This window comes from Panulirus ornatus, chromosome 3 (genome assembly GCF_036320965.1).
Source record: "Panulirus ornatus isolate Po-2019 chromosome 3, ASM3632096v1, whole genome shotgun sequence".
Classification (NCBI taxonomy): Eukaryota; Metazoa; Arthropoda; class Malacostraca; order Decapoda; family Palinuridae; genus Panulirus; species Panulirus ornatus.
Window position 1 is genome coordinate 17,918,802 of NC_092226.1, and position 22,709 is coordinate 17,941,510.

Consider the following 22,709-nt stretch of genomic DNA (forward strand, 5'->3'; position numbering starts at 1 on the left):
TTGATACAGCCACTGTCTGGTCCCCAGGTTGATACAGCCACTGTCTGGTCCCCAGGTTGATACAGCCACTGTCTGGTCCCCAGGTTGATACAGTCACTGTCTGGTCCCCAGGTTGATACAGCCACTGTCTGGTCCCCAGGTTGATACAGCCACTGTCTGGTCCCCAGGTTGATACAGCCACTGTCTGGTCCCCAGGTTGATACAGCCACTGTCTGGTCCCCAGGTTGATACAGCCACTGTCTGGTCCCCAGGTTGATACAGTCACTGTCTGTCACTTGTCACTGTGAGCTTTGTGTTTTCCTTTGTAGTCAGAGATACAACTACTCCCAGAGTCAGATGTACGTTCCCCCACAGTCAGATGTACGTTCCCCCACAGTCAGATGTACGTTCCCCACAGTCAGATGTACGTTCCCCCACAGTCAGATGTACGTTCCCCACAGTCAGATGTACGTTCCCCCACAGTCAGATGTACGTTTCCCATAGTCAGATGTACGTTCCCCCACAGTCAGATGTACGTTCCCCCACAGTCAGATGTACGTTCCCCACAGTCAGATGTACGTTCCCCCACAGTCAGATGTACGTTCTCCCACAGTCAGATGTACGTTCCCCCCACAGTCAGATGTTTTCGTCCTTACGTCATATCATGTCACTTTGAAACTGTAAGGATCGTCTTTGTGCTGTGTGTGTACACGTTCCCTACAGTTAGTCATATAGATGTTTCTCTACACTCAGAGTACATCTTCCCCACATTCAGTGACAGAAGTCCTCCTCCCACAGAGTACATGTTCCTCACAGTCAGTGATAGACATTCCCCCACACACTCAAAATACATTTTCCCCACAGTCAATGAAGCAAGCCCCTCTCCACTCCACACTCCAGTCAGAGAGCATGGATCCCCACAGTCAGTGATAGAAGTTTCCCCACAGACAGAGAACATGTTTCCCCCCACACCCACAGAGCAATATGACGATCTCACCACAGATAATTATATGTCACCACCTCCCCTGCCCACACAGGGCATCCACCCTACCTCCCGACGTAGGCCTGTAGGCTTCTGCAATGACTGGTTGGTCAGGTGCCGTGGCTGCCTCAGCTTCAATTACCTCTGATACATTTTATGTTTCAACGGATTCTTAATCTTTTTCAGTTTTTTTTTTGTTTTTTTTTGTTTTGTTAGGCTATCAAGGAGACTTGCTGCAGACCAGATCTAAACCTGAAAAACTGGTTGATACTAGTCGATACAGCTACTGTCTGGTCCCCAGGTTGATACAGCCACTGTCTGGTCCCCAGGTTGATACAACCACTGTCTGGTCCCCAGGTTGATACAGCCACTGTCTGGTCCCCAGGTTGATACAGCCACTGTCTGGTCCCCAGGTTGATACAGCCACTGTCTGGTCCCCAGGTTGATACAGCCACTGTCTGGTCCCCAGGTTGATACAGCCACTGTCTGGTCTCCAGGTTGATACAGCCACTGTCTGGTTCCCAAGTTGATACAGCCACTGTCTGGTCCCCAGGTTGATACAACCACTGTCTGGTCCCCAGGTTGATACAGCCACTGTCTGGTCCCCAGGTTGATACAGCCACTGTCTGGTCCCCAGGTTGATACAGCCACTGTCTGGTTCCCAAGTTGATACAGCCACTGTCTGGTCCCCAGGTTGATACAGCCACTGTCTGGTCCCCAGGTTGATACAGTCACTGTCTGGTCCCCAGGTTGATACAGCCACTGTCTCCTCCGTGGTATGGTTCAAGGTCTGTCTCAACGTATTATATCCTCAAAAAGAACTGGAAAATCCTCAAATGAGCCTAGATTTTTTTTTTTTTGACCTATGGACCAGAGTAATGCGACCCTTGAACACGATGGTGCGACCCCTGACCCTTGACCTCAATCTTATCAAGAGTCAAGTCGGTCATGTCGTCTTATGCAAAGATTGTACCGTCGTCCTCAAGAGTCGTCTTGTCGTGCTTATGTGGTGTTTTCGTCGTGGTCAAGGGTCGTGCTGCCGTAGTGAAGTAGTCGTGCGTCGTAGTGAAGTAGTCGTGCCGCCGTAGTGAAGGGTCGTGCCGTCGTACTCAAACGTAGCACCGTCGTGCTCAAGGATTCACTGGAGTAAAGAAATAAACTAAACTTTGTGGACGAAGATGCCAGTCATATCTGGTCTTGAATCCACTAAGTTGTGTCGTTAATCATAGACCCCACAAGTCCCAAGGTCACCTTGCCGACTCCGTCTCCAGTCCGGCCGTGAGAGCTGCTGTACGGACGTCTCCGTCTCCAGTCCGGACGTGAGAGCTGCTGTACGGACGACTCCGTCTTCAGTCCGGCCGTGAGAGCTGCTGTACGGACGTCTCCGTCTCCAGTCCAGCCGTGAGAGCCGTCGCACGGACGTCTCCATCTCCAGTCCGGACGTGAGAGCTGCTGTACGGACGTCTCCGTCTCCAGTCCGGCCGTGAGAGCCTCCGTACGAACGTCTCCATCTCCAGTCCGGCTGGGAGAGCTGCTGCACGGACGTCTCCATCTCCAGTCCGGCCGTGAGAGCCTCCGTACGGACGTCTCCATCTCCAGTCCGGCCGTGAGAGCTGCTGTACGGACGTCTCCGTCTCCAGTCCGGCCGTGAGAGCCTGCTGTACGGACGACTCCGTCTTCAGTCCGGACGTGAGAGCTGCTGTACGGACGACTCCGTCTCCAGTCCGGCCGTAAGAGCCGTCGTACGGACGTACAGTCATAAGACTCAGGTCGTGGCGAGCAGCGGCGCCGGTTCGCATCTCAGACGCCTTAGTGTTTATTTATGGATAACCATCCATTTTCTACCCACACATCCGTTTTCTTTTATCGTATGATACATTTCGCATCCCTTCACGCTCAGTGTCCATTTTCCCACGTCTGTTTTCGCTGCTAACGCCCTATAACTCGTTTTTACTGGGACAGAATCCTCGTAGTGGAGGTCACAAGTAGAGTTCAACCCTATAGCTGTAGACTGTTTCATCTACGTCTGCCGGACAAAAACGAAAACAAAAAAACAAAAACCTTTCCCAGTCAACTAAAACACACACACGCAATTGAATTCCCCTAACACAATATAAACGACAAAAACAAAACAAAAAAAAGCCCCATTCTGCTAATATAGAGGCGGTTTATATAAATGAGAGAGGGTGAGAAGGACAGTGGTGTCCTTGAATGAAAAGAATAATAAGAAGAATAAAAAATGTAGATAATCACATTGAGTGCTGCACCTCTTCTCTAACATTTTCGAGACAGTAAAGTCTATGGATGACACACCTGCAGTAATGAGGATAATTGTTTAAACGTGGTTCAAGAGATGGGCTGTTTGGCAAGTACCATAATTACGCATTATGTCCTGGTGTCTGTTTGGACTACTGGTGTCGTTCCTCTCTGAGAATGGGATCTGTGGTTACACAGAGAAAATGGGATCTGTGATTACCGAGAGAAAATGTGATATGTGGCTACCCGGGAGAAAATGAGATGTGGCGGTGACCCCTTCCACTTTTAAATGGTTTGGCGATAGAGCCATAAAAACTGCCCGCCGAAATGAAATTGTTCCATTCCCATTTATTTTGTAGTAACACACTCCGGTAGAATTAGAACACGGGAGATATAAGTGCAAGTTGTTCCCGTGATGAAGACCTAGGCTGATATGATGGAATGGGACACCCGACATGGAACGTCCCCATCCCAGGAGATGGGACACTGGCGGACGCTAAACGTCATGGCCAGAGATTGCCGGTAATTTCAAAGTGTTTCGCCCTCATCACGAGACGCTGAAATTGTCAGTTGGATACAGGTTTGTGTGGGAGGGATTTGATATTTGTTATGGTAGGGGATAAAGTCCGGATGGAGATTAATAATTGGACGGTATATGTATATATATATATATATATATATATATATATATATATATATATATATATATATATAATGTTTGGGAGACAGATGATTGATAGGTTGGCTGCACGTATAGAGCATCAGAGTGTGGAGGTGCAATGTGTCTTCAGGAGTGGTTGAGGACGTGTGGATCAGGTGTGTTTGCCTTGAAGAATACGTGTGAGAAACACTAATTGGAAAAGATGGCATTCATGTTGGTAATTATGGACCCGGAGGAAGTGTGTGATGGGGTTGATAGCGACGCCGCGTAGAGAGCGCTACAAATGTATGGTGTGGGAGGAAAGATGCTAGATGCAGTGAAGAGCTTTCATCGGAAGAGTAAGGCGTAAGTGTGAGTAAGGAGGGAGGAGGGTGAGTGAGTGGTTCCAAGTGAAGGTGGGTCTCCGTTAAGGATCATTGCCTTTTGATTTCTTTATGAAGTGGGTGATGAGAAAGATGATTGCCAAGGTCTGTGAGAAAGGTGCTGGTCGGCAGAATGCTGGGGATAAGGAAGAGTGGGAGGTGAGTCACTTGCTGTTAGCAGATGACATTTCCCTGGAGGCAGAGTTGAGTGAGAAAGAGAAGAAGTTGGTGTCCGAGTTTTGGATGGTGTAAAAGGAGGAAGTTTGGAATTAATGGGGCTAAAGCTTACGGGCTGCAGGATGAACATGGGACGAGACAGGTTGGTGTGAGTGTTAGTGCAAATGGGGAGAACCCGGGGTTGGTGAAGAGGTGTAGATACCTGGGAGTGGACGTGGCCGTGGATGGAACTGTGGGAGCTGAAATAGAATATAGGGTGACGGGGAGGTGGCAGAGTCCTGGGTTCACTGAGGAACGTGTGGAAAGAGAGGTCACAGTCTCTGGTGGCTGATGGTACAGTGTGTGGGAAGGTGGCTGTGTTGGAAATGGAATGTTTGTGACCAATGTACGGCGCGAGGAGGGTTGATCTCGTAAGGAATGACTGTGTGTGTGTGTGTGTGTGTGTGTGTGTGTGTGTGTGTGTGAGAGAGAGAGAGAGAGAGAGAGAGAGAGAGAGAGAGAGAGAGAGAGAGAGAGAGAGAGAGAGAGAGAGAGAGAGATCAGTGAGCGGTGTGTGATTGATGGAGATGAACAGGGGTTATTGCATTGGTTGGAACATGTGGAGAGGATGAGTGAGGAGGGACTGACTGAGAGGATATACTTGGCAGAAACGAAGAAGACAGACGGGGAGAGTGAGACCAAGAAGGGAATGGAAGGATGGAGGGAGGGAGGGAGGCTTTGCATGATCGTGGCCTAAACATGCAGTAGGGTGAATGCACTGCAAGAGACAGAACAAAGTGGCGCGATGTGCAATACACTGGGCGACGAGCTGTCAGAGAGCTTGAAGTGGAGCATATGGAGTGACCAGGGAATATCATGGACAAGTCTGTGGGGCTTTGCTTGGGGAAAGGGGACTCTGGTTGCGGTGCGTTTACATGACAGTTAGAAAGTGGATGCAAGTAAATGGGGCCATTTCTTGACTGTTCCTGGTGATATACATCATTTTTTCATTATTGATTTTATGGACTTCATTTCTACCATCTAATATTGTGGTGTACGATTAAAGTAAAGCGGTTGATGTCATTTACTTGAATTTCAAAAGTCATTCGATAAAGTTCCACCTCAAAGATTGTACTTCGTTGATAAGAGAACTGGTTAACGTGAGAAACAGTCTAGCTTCAGGGTGGCTAGACGTAACAAGTGGTGCGCCACGAGGATCAGCATTGGTTATTTTACTTATATCTCTAAATGACGTTGATATCGGGCTGCGTTGCGAGAAAATCAAAATTCTCGGACGATATGAAGCTGGGAAATAAAGTTACGACAGGAATTTAAAACTCTGTTGTTGCAAATTGACATAGACGAAGTAACAGACTGGACGCGTGATAACTAAATAGATCAGTTCAGCGCCTATACGACATCCCAAGCTTTTGGAAAGCAGATTATGTGGTATTTGAGATTTTCCAGGCTGGTGCAGAGGTTGTGGGTATGCCTAAAATGTTTACGGTAATGTAGGGATGAGGGACAGTGTTCTTAGATAGGATACGAGTGAGAATATGAAAGAGATAAAGAAAGAAATAGCATTTGTATACCAGTGAACTCAACCAGGTTACTGATTCTCCATTTTGGGGCCTTTACAAAGTGGACCGGTGGTTACCCCACAGGTTTCCAGGGCAGAGGTTCCCCACAGGTACCCGGGACTGAGGTTACCGCCCAGGCACCCGGGACTGAGGTTCCCCCATAGGTACCTGGGGCTGAAGTTCCCCCACAGGTCCTCGTGGGCTGATTCCTCACAGGTCTCAGGGGGCTGGTCCCCATACAGGCCCCGTGGGTAGGGTCCATCGCAGGCCATTTTTGATTGGATGGGCAGCAAAGCGGAAGAGAAGATGGGACAGGAGAAGGGTTAGTGTAAAATGGAAAAGAAGACTGCAGTGTGTGCAGGTGTAAGAGTTTTTGATGCATGTGAGGGGTTATGTGAAATCGTGTTTTTGGTATCTTATTTACATACCCCCGGCAGACTTTGGGTGTATATGTAGCGATGTGTTGTTTGGTTTTTGAAAAGGGATTTACTAACGTGAGGTAAACATTGTTCATTGTGTACATCGATGGATGACTGGAGCCTCCCTGAGTGTTGTGAGGCTTCGAGTTAACCTAAGATGGATGACTGGAGCCTCCCTGAGTGTTGTGAGACTTCGAGATAACCTAAGATGGATGACTGGAGCCTCCGTGAGTGTTGTGAGGCTTCGTGGTAACCTAAGATGGATGACTGGAGCCTCCCTGAGTGTTGTGAGACTTCGAGATAACCTAAGATGGATGACTGGAGCCTCCGTGAGTGTTGTGAGGCTTCGAGATAACCTAAGATGGATGACTGGAGCCTCCCTGGGTGTTGTGAGGCTTCGAGGTAACCTAGGATGGATGACTGGAGCCTCCCTGAGTGTTGTGAGGCTTCGAGATAACCTAAGATGGATGACTGGAGCCTCCGTGAGTGTTGTGAGGCTTCGAGATAACCTAAGATGGATGACTGGAGCCTCCCTGGGTGTTGTGAGGCTTCGAGGTAACCTAGGATGGATGACTGGAGCCTCCCTGAGTGTTGTGAGGCTTCGAGATAACCTAAGATGGATGACTGGAGCCTCCGTGAGTGTTGTGAGGCTTCGAGATAACCTAAGATGGATGACTGGAGCCTCCCTGGGTGTTGTGAGGCTTCGAGGTAACCTAGGATGGATGACTGGAGCCTCCCTGAGTGTTGTGAGGCTTCGAGATAACCTAAGATGGATGACTGGAGCCTCCCTGAGTGTTGTGAGGCTTCGAGATAACCTAAGATGGATGACTGGAGCCTCCCTGAGTGTTGTGAGGCTTCGAGATAACCTAAGATGTTCCATATTTGTGCTGTTGTCCAGATCTGGGACGTGTCTGTAGTTTGTATCATCGTTGTAGTCTGCAAGTCTCTGCCAGACTTCCCGGGCTGCTTCTCTTCTCTTACCTAAGAACCGATTGGTTGAATTTTAAATCGATCGTTGCTGATCGGCGATGTTTTTCAACGTTGGGGCATTTCCTTTTTTTTTTTTTTTTATCATTATCATTATTTCCGACGAGTGGTAGAGCCTTAGTCTGTATCGTCTGTTACCACCCTGGGGTCGTTCCTCCGTCCCCGGGAGACCTCCCCGCCCCGCGTGCCGCCGCCCGCCATAAAGTCTGCCGCCACGCCCCACGTAACACGTCATGGTCCCAGACTTACGGAGCGGAGCCTCCCGCGTTCCTCAGACTCCCACGACTGATGTTCTATTAACTTTTATGTCCTATAATTCTGGAGTGATTACGACTCGGGTTGACAATCAAGCGGACCACACCACACGAGTGATTACCATGGGCCTCAGGGGTGATGCCGGTAGAGGAACAGCAAACCGTTCAGTACGGCGGTACGACCCTTGAGCACTACGGGTACGACCCTTGAGCACTATGAGTACGACCCTTGAGCACTGTGGGTACGACCCTTGAGCACTATGGAAATGACCCTTGAGCACTATGGGTACGATCCTTGAGCACTATGGATACGACCCTTGAGCACTATGGGTACGACCCTTGAGCACTGTGGGTACGACCCTTGAGCACTGTGGGTACGATCCTTGAGCACTGTGGGTACGACCCTTGAGCACTGTGGGTACGACCCTTGAGCACTATGAGTACGACCCTTGAGCACTACGGGTACGACCCTTGAGCACTACGTGTACGACCCTTGAGCACTACGTGTACGACCCTTGAGCACTACGGGTACGACCCTTGAGCACTACGGGTGCGACCCTTGAGCACTATGTGTACGACCCTTGAGCACTACGGGTAGGACCCTTGAGCACTATGGACACGGCCCTTAGGTACGACGACGACACGACCCTCGGGTACAAATACCCTGGATTTCCAGCCGTTTCCGAAGGCTCGGGTCAAAGGGCAGTTCCGTGATGGGTAAGGGGTATGGGGCCCTTGTGCTCGCGCGGGTCGTGTCGTGCCACCTCACTCAGGGCTGCCATCATATTTGCGTGTGAGGCCCATCTGTCCCGGTGCTCACGACCTGCATATAAATCATGAGCCGTTGTATTATATCCTGCGTCATAATGAGGAGGTCACAGGCCGTAATTGATTCATAAATCCTGGGGAAACGTGTTATAGATAATGTCGCCTGCAAGGCCGTCGTGCTGGTGGAGGGAGGGAGGGAGGCAGAAGGCTTGGCTACAGTGATCATTATTGATCGTTTTTTTCTTTTTTTTTTTCTTCAGCCTGGTATTTATGTCTTGGACAACTGGTAACGAGGCAGGTTGAGGTTATGTGATTGAAACACCATTGGTCACCTGCGTTGACATGGACGTCACGTATATGTGGTGTCCCAGGAAGATGTTTGGGGTTTCAGTCACTCGTATTTATCAGCCGTATTACCATGCCATGTTTACCATCTCGAATTTCAGTCGGGGAAAATTCCTCCTCCAAGTTTTATTGACGCGTCTGGTGTGGTTCACCAGTAGGTGGGAGGCCCGTTAACAGCTCCTCTGTGAAGTCCGTAAACCACAACACGAGTTATTAAAGGCAGTGTCACACAAGCACTTCTTCTGTGGACTTCCTCATTTGTGTCGTGTTTTTTTGTTTTTTTTTCTAGCGTTTCTTTTCCTTTAAACGAAAAATATCGTTTTCGTTTGTTGGGTTTTTCGGCCATCGACCTATTAGGAAGGTCATTAGGCCTGCAGCCCTATTTGATTTTGACTTGCAGTCTTGTCCCTATAAACTATATCCATCCCAACCCCTAACTGAATATATATATATATACATACTGATGATAAATAATGTATACATAAGGAAGAATACAGAAAACGTTTAGTGGATGCTGCACCGGCGCGACGGAAGAACAGCCCAGTCGGTACTGCATCCACAACTGCAGTAGTTATGGAACTACGGAGGAGATAAGACACCTGGAGGAATTATGATGTAAATATAATCAGCAGACCACCAGCCCTCCTCCATAATGGAACTCAGCACGGCACCTTCCCCGCTCCACCCGAATGTGTTGACACACATCCACCACACCCCAAGCCACAGGTGGGAGGGAGACTACCACCTCAGCAGCACGGAGCCGAGGTTCCACCTCACAACACCTTGATTAGTGTAGTTTCCCTGAGGAAGATGATCATCAATTGATTGATCATACTCTGGTTGTCCCCGTGTATATTTTCTATTGTAAATGGTAACCTTTTTATGTGTAAGTGTAACATTTCCGCATTTCTTTTTCAAATGAAGATCTGTACTCAATGATTGTTACACTTATGTATTTCAATATATATATATATATATATATATATATATATATATATATATATATATATATATATATATATATATATATAATCATGGGCCTGGCTTAGAGAGGATAAGGGTAATAAAAGAGGAATGTTAAAAAGATTGATCTCAAAATGAAATACGAGCAACAATAACAATAAATTTTAGATAGTAATATTATGATGAATAAATATGAGTAAATTTTCTAAAAGAGTCTATGTCATACTTAAGAACAGTCATGATTTTATATAAATATATAACTGAAGATAACTGAAAATTCCTGTTACAAAACCGTGTCGTCACTCGCCAGAGGGTGATGACATCATTCGTAAACAACATCCACTTCCTCTTGTCCGTCCTCATCGTCGCTGACTGAGGCAAAGGGAAACCGATGAAAGGCGCACACACCATCGAAACCTTTGATGACCATGTTACTTTCAGAACTCACATTTCTGAAAATTTCGATATCTGTGTGAAATTCCATGCAGTTCCGACTCAACCATGGAACAAAGGGAGAATCTTCACACACTAATACTAGCCTAGCTGCTCCTGCTTCCACTGCCCTCGACACATTCACCTGACCGTAGCTTACCAAGTCTACGTTACAGGTCTTTAAGTTTTCAAAAAACTCCTGGAACAGTGTTCGATGTCTCTCCAGTCTTAAATCTTTTAGTAAATCACGTGTCGCTGTCATTGCCTCGTTTAGGCCGGTACCTCCGCCGTATGATACAGTGACAACCTTTCGCAGAACCTTTTGCAAGCACGGATGAAGAAGTCCTATGAGCTCGTCTTTGAGGTATCCTGAGCCAGCTAGGACTAAAGCACTCACCTGTGCTTTGTTGTCGCTCATCAAAAATACACTTGAAAGTTCGGCGACCTTCTTCAGATAGAGATGGCGGGACTCCAACCTCAGGCGAGCGAATCGTGCCGCTGACTGTCCCCCCCGACCATGCTTCCGAGGAAGGAGCACCGACTCTCGGTACTTGATTTCTGGCATATTGTCACTGGCTACGGCAATAAGTACCTGAGATCCATCCAGGATTATGTATCCTACTTCTGTGTCCTGGGCATTTACCAGTTTCCAGAGTGGGGCAGTCACACAGGAAGATTCGCTGCTGTATACAAAGTCCTTGATGGGCAAATGTGGTTCGATCTCCTTTCTTAATTTAAAGGATTCACCCGTAATTGGATTCTTTACCGCGGAACCGAAATATAAGGCCACTCCGTTTTCAGGGAGACTTTTCATATCTTGCAGATACTTTCTAAGGGCATGGAGAGACTCCTGGACTGAAATGCGGTTAACGGCAGATTTTATGTTGGCAGCTTTGCTGTATTCCTCCTTCATCCGAGACCTAGCAACTGTCAGATTTGCCGTTGGAGGAAGAATGAGGCTCACAACAGAGAATGGACGTACAACTAACTGATCAAGGTCGTCCAGGACTTTCCTCAAAGCCCACAAGGCCACTGATTTTTGTTTTTTAAAATTTCTGAGGACAGTGGTCGTGTCTTCCTCCCAGTAGTCAGCAGATCTGGAGCGCATAGACAGTCCACCAACCGTTTGTGGGTTATCCATCACTGATCCACCGGCGGCGCCTTCATCCACATGCACATCAGTCACACGTTGGCCTCTCACTTCCCAATCCGTGGGTTTGAAAGATGACATTGTGTGACTGATCTTGTTTTCTTTCGTAAATGACCTCTAAACTCTTCTTCTTTCCTAAATATAAATCATAAGGAATCAAAATACATGGTTACGAAAAGGTAATGTAAAGTTAGTATATATATATATATATATATATATATATATATATATATATATATATATATATATATATATATATATATGCGACAAAGCAGAATAAAAAGATAATATATATATATATATATATATATATATATATATATATATATATATATATATATATATATACACGAATACAGTGCATATGAACGCACACTTCCATATACAAACCTTCAACAGCCAGGATCAAACCCGGGACTCCTGCGTAGCAGGCGAAGTCTTCCGCTAGGCTATGATTGCCCCTACTGGTCAAATCCCATCAGGTTCACACAAGTAGCAGATATCATTCTACAGAACCCAACTGTACAACACGGATATATATATATATATATATATATATATATATATATATATATATATATATATATATATATATATATATATATAGCATCCCGCCTGTGGCACAGGGGTCCCGGGTTCGACCCTGGCTGTTGGAGGTTTGTATGATATATGAAGGTGCGCGTTCATATGCACTTTATTCGTATATATATATATATATATATATATATATATATATATATATATATATATATATATATATATATATTAAACTTCCAGGAACGTACCCGGGACCCCTGCAAGCAGGCGGGGGCATTACGGCTAGGCTATGATCGCCAGTAAAGGGAAATGACTATTCGAATACCATGTAATCGAATACCCTTTGTCTCACGTTGGTGAGCAATGGGATCTCCACTGGTCAATTCCCATTGGCTCACACAACCAGCAGATAGCATTTTACATACCCTAACTGTGCAACACGGGGCGATCAGAGCCTAGCCGAATTGTTGCCGCCTGCTACGTAAGGTTCCTGGGTTCGATCCTGGCTGTTGGAGGTTTGTATGTTAAATTGAAGTAGGCGTTCATATATATATATATATATATATATATATATATATATATATATATATATATATATATATATAGTAAATACCAGTATCTATTCCAGCTGTCAGACAGCAGTGGAAGGCAGCCCTAAAATAAACAACCACATTAGTTACTAGCCTGGATCTCGTTGCTCTCATTTACCATTTCCTATTTCTTACATAGACTTCTATCTCTTATATAACATGATCTCCCTAAATATGTGGGTTTTACATACACTTCAATGTTGTTAAGCTTATCAGTTACCTCATACCACTTGACGTGTTCTCGTCCCCCTTCCCTGCTTGGCCTGCAACAAACACATCTCCCTTCGGAATATGTACAAAATCCGTGAGTTTTCTACAAATATCACTCTGTTGCTTAGACCGCTGTGTGCAATCTTGCGTAAAATCACCTTAGTCTAAGAGGACTCAGATATACCTGAAAATACCTGTAAGGGTGGCGTGAAGCGTCCTTCCTTCCCTCACCCGTCCTGCTTTTGTGTATCTCCTTTCAATCGACTCCATGTGTACAACATCGAGGTCCGTACCTCCACTTATGTCCTTCCTCACCCAGGGTTCTTTGCGCATCATTTACTTTACTGTGGCATTCCCTTAGATATATATATATATATATATATATATATATATATATATATATATATATATATATATATATATATATATATATAATATATATTTATATATATATATTAGACAGACCGATAGTGAGGACATACGTTAAGTACGCATGGAAGAGTAGGAAAGATGTTACGCGATCATCATTGCATTAGATATTTATTGATGATAGGTGGGCAAAAGAGACTCATGGGTGTGACAGTCTGGGACGTAATTTTGTTGTACGAGGTGCATATTGTTGTATGAGGTGCAGATTTGGGGATTTTTTTTTCTAGCGTTTTGCTGTATTTTCAGTCAAATGAAAAATATTGCTTTCGTTCTGAGAAGAGTAGCGCATCTTTTTTTTCGATTTATACTCGATGATTATCATATTTATGCAAAATAAGAATATCAATATTAGGGAACGATTGCACTGAAAAGTCTAAAGTTAGGTACTATTGTTACTGTCAACGTTTTTATCTTGTATTTTATATTTCAATTTTGATGAGCGTCACTTGTTCGTATTCATATTTACTCTTACGTAAACCCTGCAACCTAACCCTTTTTGTTATCTGAATCATCGTGAAGTGCTCCAGTGTATCACCTCTGTGGTCCCGCCTCTCAGAGGAATTTTTGATTGACAATATACATCATCGTTGCCTCTGGGACTACAGAGATGCATCTTGCTTAAAGAAAAACCTGAAGAGGAAGGCTCATAATATACCTCTTATTCTCCGAGCACATTTCGTGCAGCTGGCAAATATTTTAGCTGGGAAGCTTAATTTCATTTTAGGTAGAATTTTCACTTTCGGACGTAGGTAAATATTAAGGGCACCAAGGACCTAGAAACCTAACCTAGGAGACGTCTCCCTAGCCCATTACACGTCGATCTAGGCTATTTAACGTGACGTAGTTTATCACTTTAAGGGGCTCTATGTCAGTTTGCAAAGTAGAACCTTATTTCAGTTCAGATATTTATGATCTCCACCAAGACTACTATATACATACCTTTGTGTTATAATTGCTTAAGTATAGGAAGATGGGCATGTTATCTGATCCTAGTCCTGCATAACTAGGTATGTTCATATAATTTTGGATTAAAAAGTACAACTGAATAATGAACTATTATATAGCATATTACTAGGAATTGATATTTGGACAGTTTGGAAATATTTGGCAATTTCATGCGATTTTATATTACATATTGGGCAGTAAGGGTCTTGTAACGCATGGAAATTTTAATTGCTGTGATTATACATAATCTACCAAGATAAGATTGGTGATCGATTATAATTATATTTTTATCATATAATCTTTCAGATCAAGTGAGGTCTAAATGTAACAATTTAAGATCATACTTCCTGAGACCAGTCTAGGAATTGAAGGAAAACATGAAATGACATTGATGCAGAAGTGCCATTTCATTTAGCCATCGGACTCTACTTTCATTATTACAGTAGGACATCAAAGTTTCTAGGACTGCCCTAGCATCATTATCATGTCCTCGTCCAACAACTTGAACCTTTTCAAGCCCATTTTAAGGGTGCTGAAGTCGCTTGCCTAAGTGCATTCTACCATTATGTGGATCTTCCCTAACTAAAAGCTCTGAAGGCGAGTGGGTTTTCTTAGAGTAAGCTCGAAGATAATTGTGCAAGGCAACTGTGGCAAATGCAATGTCTTTCACATTATCCGGAGATGTGCAAATTGGACGCTTGAAAATCTGAAATCTTGCTGCCAAGAACCGGAAGGCATTTTCAGAGGTGCTCCTTGCTCGGGAAAGATGATAATCAAATATGGTTTTATCGTCACTCATACCCCTTCCTGAAAGTGGTTTCATGAGATACGTCTTTAATGGAAGTGCCTCATCTCCTACAATAACAAAAGGACACTGTCTGAAAATGGCAGACTGGAAGAAGGAGGGATATTTAGAATGTTACCCTCTATAAACCCTCCTTAAGGCTACACCTTTCCCACACTCCATCACTTGCTCGACCACTAACACCAACATTCACATACATGAATTTATAGTCAGCATCGACAAATGCCATCATTATGATAGTGAAATGACCCTTATAATCGTAGAAGTCTGAGCCAGAATGAGGTGGTTTGGCAGCAAGTACACGTTTTCCATCCAGTGCACCAATGCTATTTGGGGAAATTCCAATGTGCGAAATAATCCTCCGCAATTTCTGTTCACTGTGTAGATGGGAAGCGCATATACATTGGTTGCAACACCTGGTGTATACTATGCCCTGCATACACTTGGTATTATGCTTAACAACAGTTTGTGGCTGATTCTAACTGGTTACCAAGTGATTTTTGAGATTCGCATAGAAAGAAGAAAATCTATTGTAAATCAAATGGAAAACAAATTCCCATACATTGTAAAGCATTAGCCAACTGAATTTGAAAAAAGAAAATAAGTAAATGAGTTCATAAAATAACTGCCATTTTTTCATTGAAGAAAATATCAAATTGATAAGGTGGTGCCCCTTGTGTATTTTATTACTATCATTCTTTTGACTCACTAACTTTTTAAGATAAAGATGAAAGTGACACCAACAATTGTTGGTGGCATTATAGATTATTGTTAAATATTGTAATTACCTGTTTCCAGTCATAGCCTTTCTCATTTCGTCATTTTTCTATACAAGGAGTGCTACCAATAGCAACATAAGATTGTACTGGGCTTTGTCCAGTCTGATCCATTTCCTTATTTCCTCTGCATCCTTTAAGGTCAGTTCCTTCACTAGTCGATTGTAAACCTACCCTGTTTCTCTTCGCTGTAACCATGAACGTACTCAAGTACTTTTTTTTTCTAACATGGCTGTTTCGCTTGGCTTCATCCATTATAAACTACAGAATCGCAGCCACTTCGTTGTTGTTTACATGTGTCCTACCGCATGACTGGCTTGGTGGGCAGTGTGACAAAACACGTTCAGTAAACGACAGATTTTGGAGACGACGATAAAAGTGCACGGAAAAAGTGGCTAGTGTGACACCGTCTTAAGCCTTCTCTAGAGGTGATGCCACGACTGAATGGTGTTCTGGGTACCGCACAGTTCTCTTCTAGTTTGGATCCTTTGTGTCACTTTAATCAGGTGTGTGTGTGTGTGTGTGTGAGTAAAAATTTTCCATGGCTGAGCTTGGCACGGGTGTCTTGTCAGTGACAGTTGGCACGGGTCAGTTGTCTGTCTTCGGGGTACCCGGGTACCCGTTACTGGCATGGGGTCAGGTCATGTGTGTGGCTGTGAATGTACTGGGCTCTGGAAGTGTGTGGTGAGAGATGTGATGTAAGCCTGTTTTTCTTGGGTGGAATGCGTCGTGATAGTCTCACACACAACCCACTGAACTGTGTGTAAAGAAGGAAAAAAAAAAAAAAAAAAAACCTGTTTTTCTTGTACGAGAGACAAATTTACCTGAAGGAATGAAGATTAATTCCACTGGATTGTAATGGATGGTATTTTCCAGATGTGAAAATTTTCAGATTTCATGATCCTCATTTCATAAATGTTTTTCATACAGGTTTAATGATTTACAATGTTTTCTTCGAGAAAAGCTTCCGTTTTCCTTCGTCTGAACGTTACTGAAGACTTGCTTGAGCTAATTTGTTCCTGTAATTAAACTACGACAAGATCATTATGCTACATAATAATTGTTTCTTCATCTGCTTCATGTAAGAACATCTTTATGATAGACTAAATCGGATGATTTTTTTTCTATTGATGGTTCTGGTCAGGGGATCTTTATATCATTCTCTGAATATATAGTCCAACCAAATTTGATTTTAGGGAATTTATGAAAATACAAACAAAATGTAATTTCAAGCGGTCAACTGTACCGTCAGGAGGTTCTTCAACATGGAATCACTTTGTAGTGGATTACACGTACAGCGGTAACGTAGTATGTTGGTCTGAGAATTACCCTGACCACCTGAGGAAGGTGTTGATTGGGCTCGGGTGGCGGTCTTGACAACCCCTGGCAATTGAGAAGCTGGAAAGCCCAAACACCCAACCTAAGGTGATCAAGGCTTAGTTGGTAAATAAGGGCTTCCCCTTCATGACTGTGACTTAGCTTTGAGAAAACCTCTCTCTCTCTCTCTCTCTCTCTCTCTCTCTCTCTCTCTCTCTCTCTCTCTCGTAATTTGTTTCCTATTATTTTTTTCTCTTTTTACACCACGCTGTGTGAGTGTTCCTTGTCTGTGTGTGGCGTAGCCGGACCGCGCGCTGGGAGGCTATCATCATAAGGTAGTGGAGGAGTGTGTTGTGCTCAGTGACTCGCGGGAGAGCTCTTCCCGGCCTTACTCGGGTCATACTCAATCATCTTTTCTTTAATTTCATGTTCTGTGTTTGTGGCGGGTGGCGCGCTAACCGCAGAGTCTGGGGACCTGTTCTTAGGAGCGTGGCCCGTCCCAGGCCATCCACTACTCCCTCAGTGGGTGCTGGTGGCGGCGGGGATCTGCAAAGCTTATTCTACAAAATGGAACATTGTTGAACTCATCCTGCTTCATACAACCGGGTCAACGACCCTTGCCTCCCTCCGTCCCTTCCTGATCAAGAAGGTTATTGATGACTTCAAGTTGTTCAGATGGTTGAAAATCAGTGTGGTTGACAAAATTGTGGCTAGACTGTAGACAGTAGCTGCAAAAATATACCATTACTAATTATTTTGTTGAGGTGTTCATTTCGATGACTGTGAGTTCATGGAGTTCATGGAAGGGGGAGGAGTACAGGTGATGGTCTGGCCTGAGGTTACGGCCATGAGCGGGAACGACTTCGTCAAGGAACTTCCAGGGGAGAAGGTGATCGCTGGCAGTTTTATCATGAAATTCGTTGGCAGATAACAGCGTAGACGTCCCTCGTTACTCTGAGTGTCGTTACATGGAAATCACTCAACGAACTCGCGGTGGGTTGTGTTAAAGTGCTCCCTCGTAAAACCCCGAGGTATCCTAGTGTCTTTAAGGTGTCTTAAATACAAAACGTCTGATGATGGCGAAAAATCTTGTCCTCGCTCATCTCTGTGAAAAAAGTTATGTAGTTAGGACAACGTTCTGGACAACTGTATAGCCAAGTTAGTATCTTATGTTCATTTTTGGGGGGTAACCACTCGTACCAACACTACACTCAGTGCAAACTTTGAGATGTGCGTCTGCACAGGTAAGGCAAAGGAGGAAAACATTTCGTACCGTGCGACATGGATGAGGGTGAGGGGAGGAGACTCAACCTGACTTCCACACCCGATGAATCCTAAGCTTCAGCACAGGAAAAAATAAGCCTGTGATGATGGCGATGGCCACGCAGACGTCACGAGTTGCTGAGCCACGCTCCACCATCCCTGACGAACCCCAGGAGCGGTACGAGACGCAACCCCAGGCAAGGACACACACTCCACCCAGAGGGGGAAAAAAAAAAAAGATGACGCAGTTAAATTGACAAAGACTTTCGAAAGAAACTTAAGAGTCGCACATCGTCGTTTCCGTGACTTATTTCTCTGTTGGAATAAAGTAGTTCATCTAATGGTTAAAAGTGTGGCTTCTGTTAACACAGGCACAACGCATCATTCAGTCAAGTTACAACAAACGTTTTTTTTAGATTCATTTACAAAAAAAAAAGAATTGTCATGTTATTTACAACAAACGTTTTTTTAGATTCATTTACAAAAAAAAAAATTATGCTATTTTCTTCAGGTCGAGAAAAAGCCTCCGATATTATTTTCCAAAAGATTAATGTCTCACTTATATTGGAATAGTTCGTTTATCGTGGAACAGAACACATGTGGTCAAAACTGCTGCATTAAACGTAATCTCGGACACATTAGTCCAAGAGAACGAGGTACCGCAAAGGCAGTGTTCTGAGACCAGCGCTATTTGACTTTGTGATTAATGATGTTCTGTCTCCAGCTTCCGCCCTTCGAAGTCCTAGATCCTCACTTATGCTGATGATCGTGTAATGGTCGTGCAATAAAACATTCTTCGCTGAATGCACAATTTTCGGTTGGGTGGGTTCAAAGCTGTGCATGTGTCTGTCCAGCGGTGGCGATATATTCCTTCATCATCTAAAGTGTTGCAGTTGATTTTACCCCAAGACAAATGAATTTGTGAATTTTCAGTTAACTATAGACAGCGACCAGTTCCCTTCATCGTAACATCGCAAGATTCTTTGGTCTGAATTCTAATCGTAGACTTGATAAGAAAACTCGTATTGATTAGCTATAATTTGCAGTAAAAGATTAAGAAATTCTCTAATACTTTTCAGGCTCATATTGTAGAGACGACAGGAGAATTCTATTGATGATATACAGGTATTGATCGCATTGCACAATGGCTCACAAGTGCTGCATACTTCGGCAGAGGATTATCCTCTGTGGAGGTTCTGTGGTTTTCAGAATGAATGTTTGTGACTTTGTCTTGAAGGTTTAAGATGTGCTGCAGTTCCACGACTGGAAGTCGAGGCGAAAGTACTTCCTACCCGACTTGGTGTTGAGTTTTCGGTCACTGATCGGTCACTGGTATACGTAACTCTAGCGGCCAGGAGGAGAAACACTCCTGCTTCTCGCCTTGCCTTGAACAGTTTGTTGACAGAGGCGTCAGGCTCAGTTCATCAACGGCAAACCTGGTTTTAACGGGAAAGATGTGGACACGCTGGCTCCCTTGAAGCACTCATGGGTGTGTCCACTCACGGGCTTCACTCATCACAATACTCCGGGAGGTGAGGTACATCAACGCTTTCGTGGTGTTCTGGGTGATCGATCGCTCGTACTTGATCACTCGTACACAGGTGACTTCAAGACGGCGAGGAATGTGGCTGCAAGTGTGTGGTCGGCTGACTGTACCCTCAATTATCGACTGCTGAGTCGTACATCAGTTTTTACTGACCAATAGTTTGCAAATAGTTCAAATCATGATAACTCGGCTCGTAATTCAATCAACTCTTGTCATACAGAGAATTATAGATTGAATACATGTGTAGTAGAGATCGTCTTAATTTGCACGCCTGGTCGACTGCGACATCCTGGCCAACGAACAGGCAGACCGGTTGGCGAAGTCGACCTCCCAGATCGAAGCGAAAGCGTTTCGATTCCCTGCCTTTCTTTTTAAGGGAAGGTATCATGTCTCCTGTGGCTAAGTCATTGGGCCGGCCTGACCATCACCATCTAAGTCCAACACCACAATACCTAGCTGGCTGTCTCCCTACAGGAGAAACAGAAGAAAGCAAGTCGTGCTACTCTGCGTACGAAAGACGGGTGCAGTCACCACACATCTCAAGCCATACATCAAGGCTTATGATGGCCCCATTACGGCCCATCTGGACATCTTCCTGACAATAGACCATGTCATCACCTGCAACAAGTATGGTCAACAACGACATCAACTGGTCAAGCCATTATTCCAGTAGTAATAACGTACTGGAAGACAATGATACCATAATAATAGAAATAGATCTTCATAGAGACATAAACAACCCTGAGAGTATAAAGTGGCTGTCCGGCTTTGTCTGTCTGGGTGTGTCTGTCTGAGCCTTGGCCAGGTAGCGTTGTGGGTGAACGTGTAGTCGTAGTGGTGGTTCCCCGTGGGTGGGTGTCTGACATGGTCCTCAACTGCCGGGCTATCGATATATCCACTATGACGTCTCATGGACTTGCGTTAAATATGGAAGTGTTGGTTTGTCTCTGATTTATGCTATCTTTTCGTAGTTAGTTCTTGCTGGCAGCTGCACCTGTGGTATGCTGCGCCGACTGGGCGATGGTTGCCGGCTGGTCGACAGAACTGTCCACTCATGTTTTGGTCTGTATTTTCCTTAATAGATATCAAAACAAGAATATAAAGTAAACTACAGAAAATGGAAAGTATTAGACTAACATTCTCAGTAGGTTTTTTTCTTAACAGGTCAATACATATGTACCGTTTGCTATAGTCTTTTGAAAAGATATTTTGTATGGTCCAAAATCGAAAAAGGAGTGCCAGTCTAATGACCTTCTTGGACGAACCTCAGGCCGCTGGCAGCATCACCCAATCAAAACAGGGAAGAAAGCTGGGTCACTATGGACACATAATTAGATTTAATACTAAGCCTGAAGACTTACCATCCTCTTCCTTATCCCAACTTTTCCTCCCGAAAAAAAAGAAAGAAAAAAAAAAAACCCTCCTCAGGGAACTCCCCTCCTGTAAGTCTTTAACCCCCGCCAGCCAGCCGCCAGCCAGCCAGCCAACCTTCCCTCTCGAGTCAACAATAAAGATCTTCATAATTCCCAGCCACCTGCACCTGGTGTGTGTGTGTGTGTGTACGGGCGGCGGCTCACCTGGGGTGACTTGCGAGAAGCGAGTTAGGGTTGAGGGCTCTTGGTAAGTGACACGCTGACAAACGTTAGTATAACCTAAGACGACTTATGAGGAGGCGTGGTACTGGTGGGGCGCGGGGGCGGCGCTCGAAAAGCCATCCCTTCCTGTATCATGGCTAACCACAACTCGGTATAGAAAAATGAGTAAGGCGAGGATTGGTCATGGAAGGCTGGCTGGCTTGGTTCCTGATGCGGTAATGATTTATTGCAGCGCAACGACTTGACTGACTCTGGAATATCATAGAATCTCTTATGGAATGTTAGGGGTTTACTCTGGAGAACATATGAAGAACGTAGTAGTGGTGAGGGCTGTGAATATTAAGGAAAATGTAGGCTAGAGTAAAAAAGATATATATATATATATATATATATATATATATATATATATATATATATATATATATATATATATATATATTTTTTTTTTTTTGCTTTGTCGCTGTCTCCCGCGTTTGCGAGGTAGCGCAAGGAAACAGACGAAAGAAATGGCCCAACCCACCCCCATACACATGTATATACATACGTCCACACACGCAAATATACATACCTACACAGCTTTCCATGGTTTACCCCAGACGCTTCACATGCCTTGATTCAATCCACTGACAGCACGTCAACCCCGGTATACCACATCGCTCCAATTCACTCTATTCCTTGCCCTCCTTTCACCCTCCTGCATGTTCAGGCCCCGATCACACAAAATCTTTTTCACTCCATCTTTCCACCTCCAATTTGGTCTCCCTCTTCTCCTCGTTCCCTCCACCTCCGACACATATATTCTCTTGGTCAATCTTTCCTCACTCATTCTCTCCATGTGCCCGAACCATTTCAAAACACCCTCTTCTGCTCTCTCAACCACGCTCTTTTTATTTCCACACATCTCTCTTACCCTTACGTTACTTACTCCATCAAACCACCTCACACCACATATTGTCCTCAAACATCTCATTTCCAGCACATCCATCCTCCTGCGCACAACTCTATCCATAGCCCACGTCTCGCAACCATACAACATTGTTGGAACCACTATTCCTTCAAACATACCCATTTTTGCTTTCCGAGATAATGTTCTCGACTTCCACACATTCTTCAAGGCTCCCAGAATTTTCGCCCCCTCCCCCACCCTATGATCCACTTCCGCTTCCATGGTTCCATCCGCTGCCAGATCCACTCCCAGATATCTAAAACACTTCACTTCCTCCAGTTTTTCTCCATTCAAACTCACCTCCCAATTGACTTGACCCTCAACCCTACTGTACCTAATAACCTTGCTCTTATTCACATTTACTCTTAACTTTCTTCTTTCACACACTTTACCAAACTCAGTCACCAGCTTCTGCAGTTTCTCACATGAATCAGCCACCAGCGCTGTATCATCAGC

At 44.6% G+C, this 22,709-nt stretch overlaps 2 protein-coding genes across 2 annotated transcripts in view; one reads left to right on the plus strand and one right to left on the minus strand.

The window, feature by feature from the left end:
• Nucleotides 1-22,709, plus strand: part of LOC139760935 (uncharacterized) — a 277,100-nt gene that overhangs the window by 38,964 nt on the left and 215,427 nt on the right. The window lies entirely within an intron of this gene.
• LOC139759430 (eukaryotic peptide chain release factor subunit 1-like) lies at nt 10,035-11,375 on the minus strand. Its single transcript, XM_071681540.1, has one exon. The coding sequence runs from the start codon at nt 11,373-11,375 to the stop codon at nt 10,035-10,037; it is 1,341 nt and encodes a 446-aa protein (XP_071537641.1).

Coding starts and splice junctions, on each gene's coding strand:
- LOC139759430 (XM_071681540.1), bottom strand. CDS start 11,375: ATGTCATCTTTCAAACCCACGGATTGGGAAGTGAGAGGCCAACGTGTG.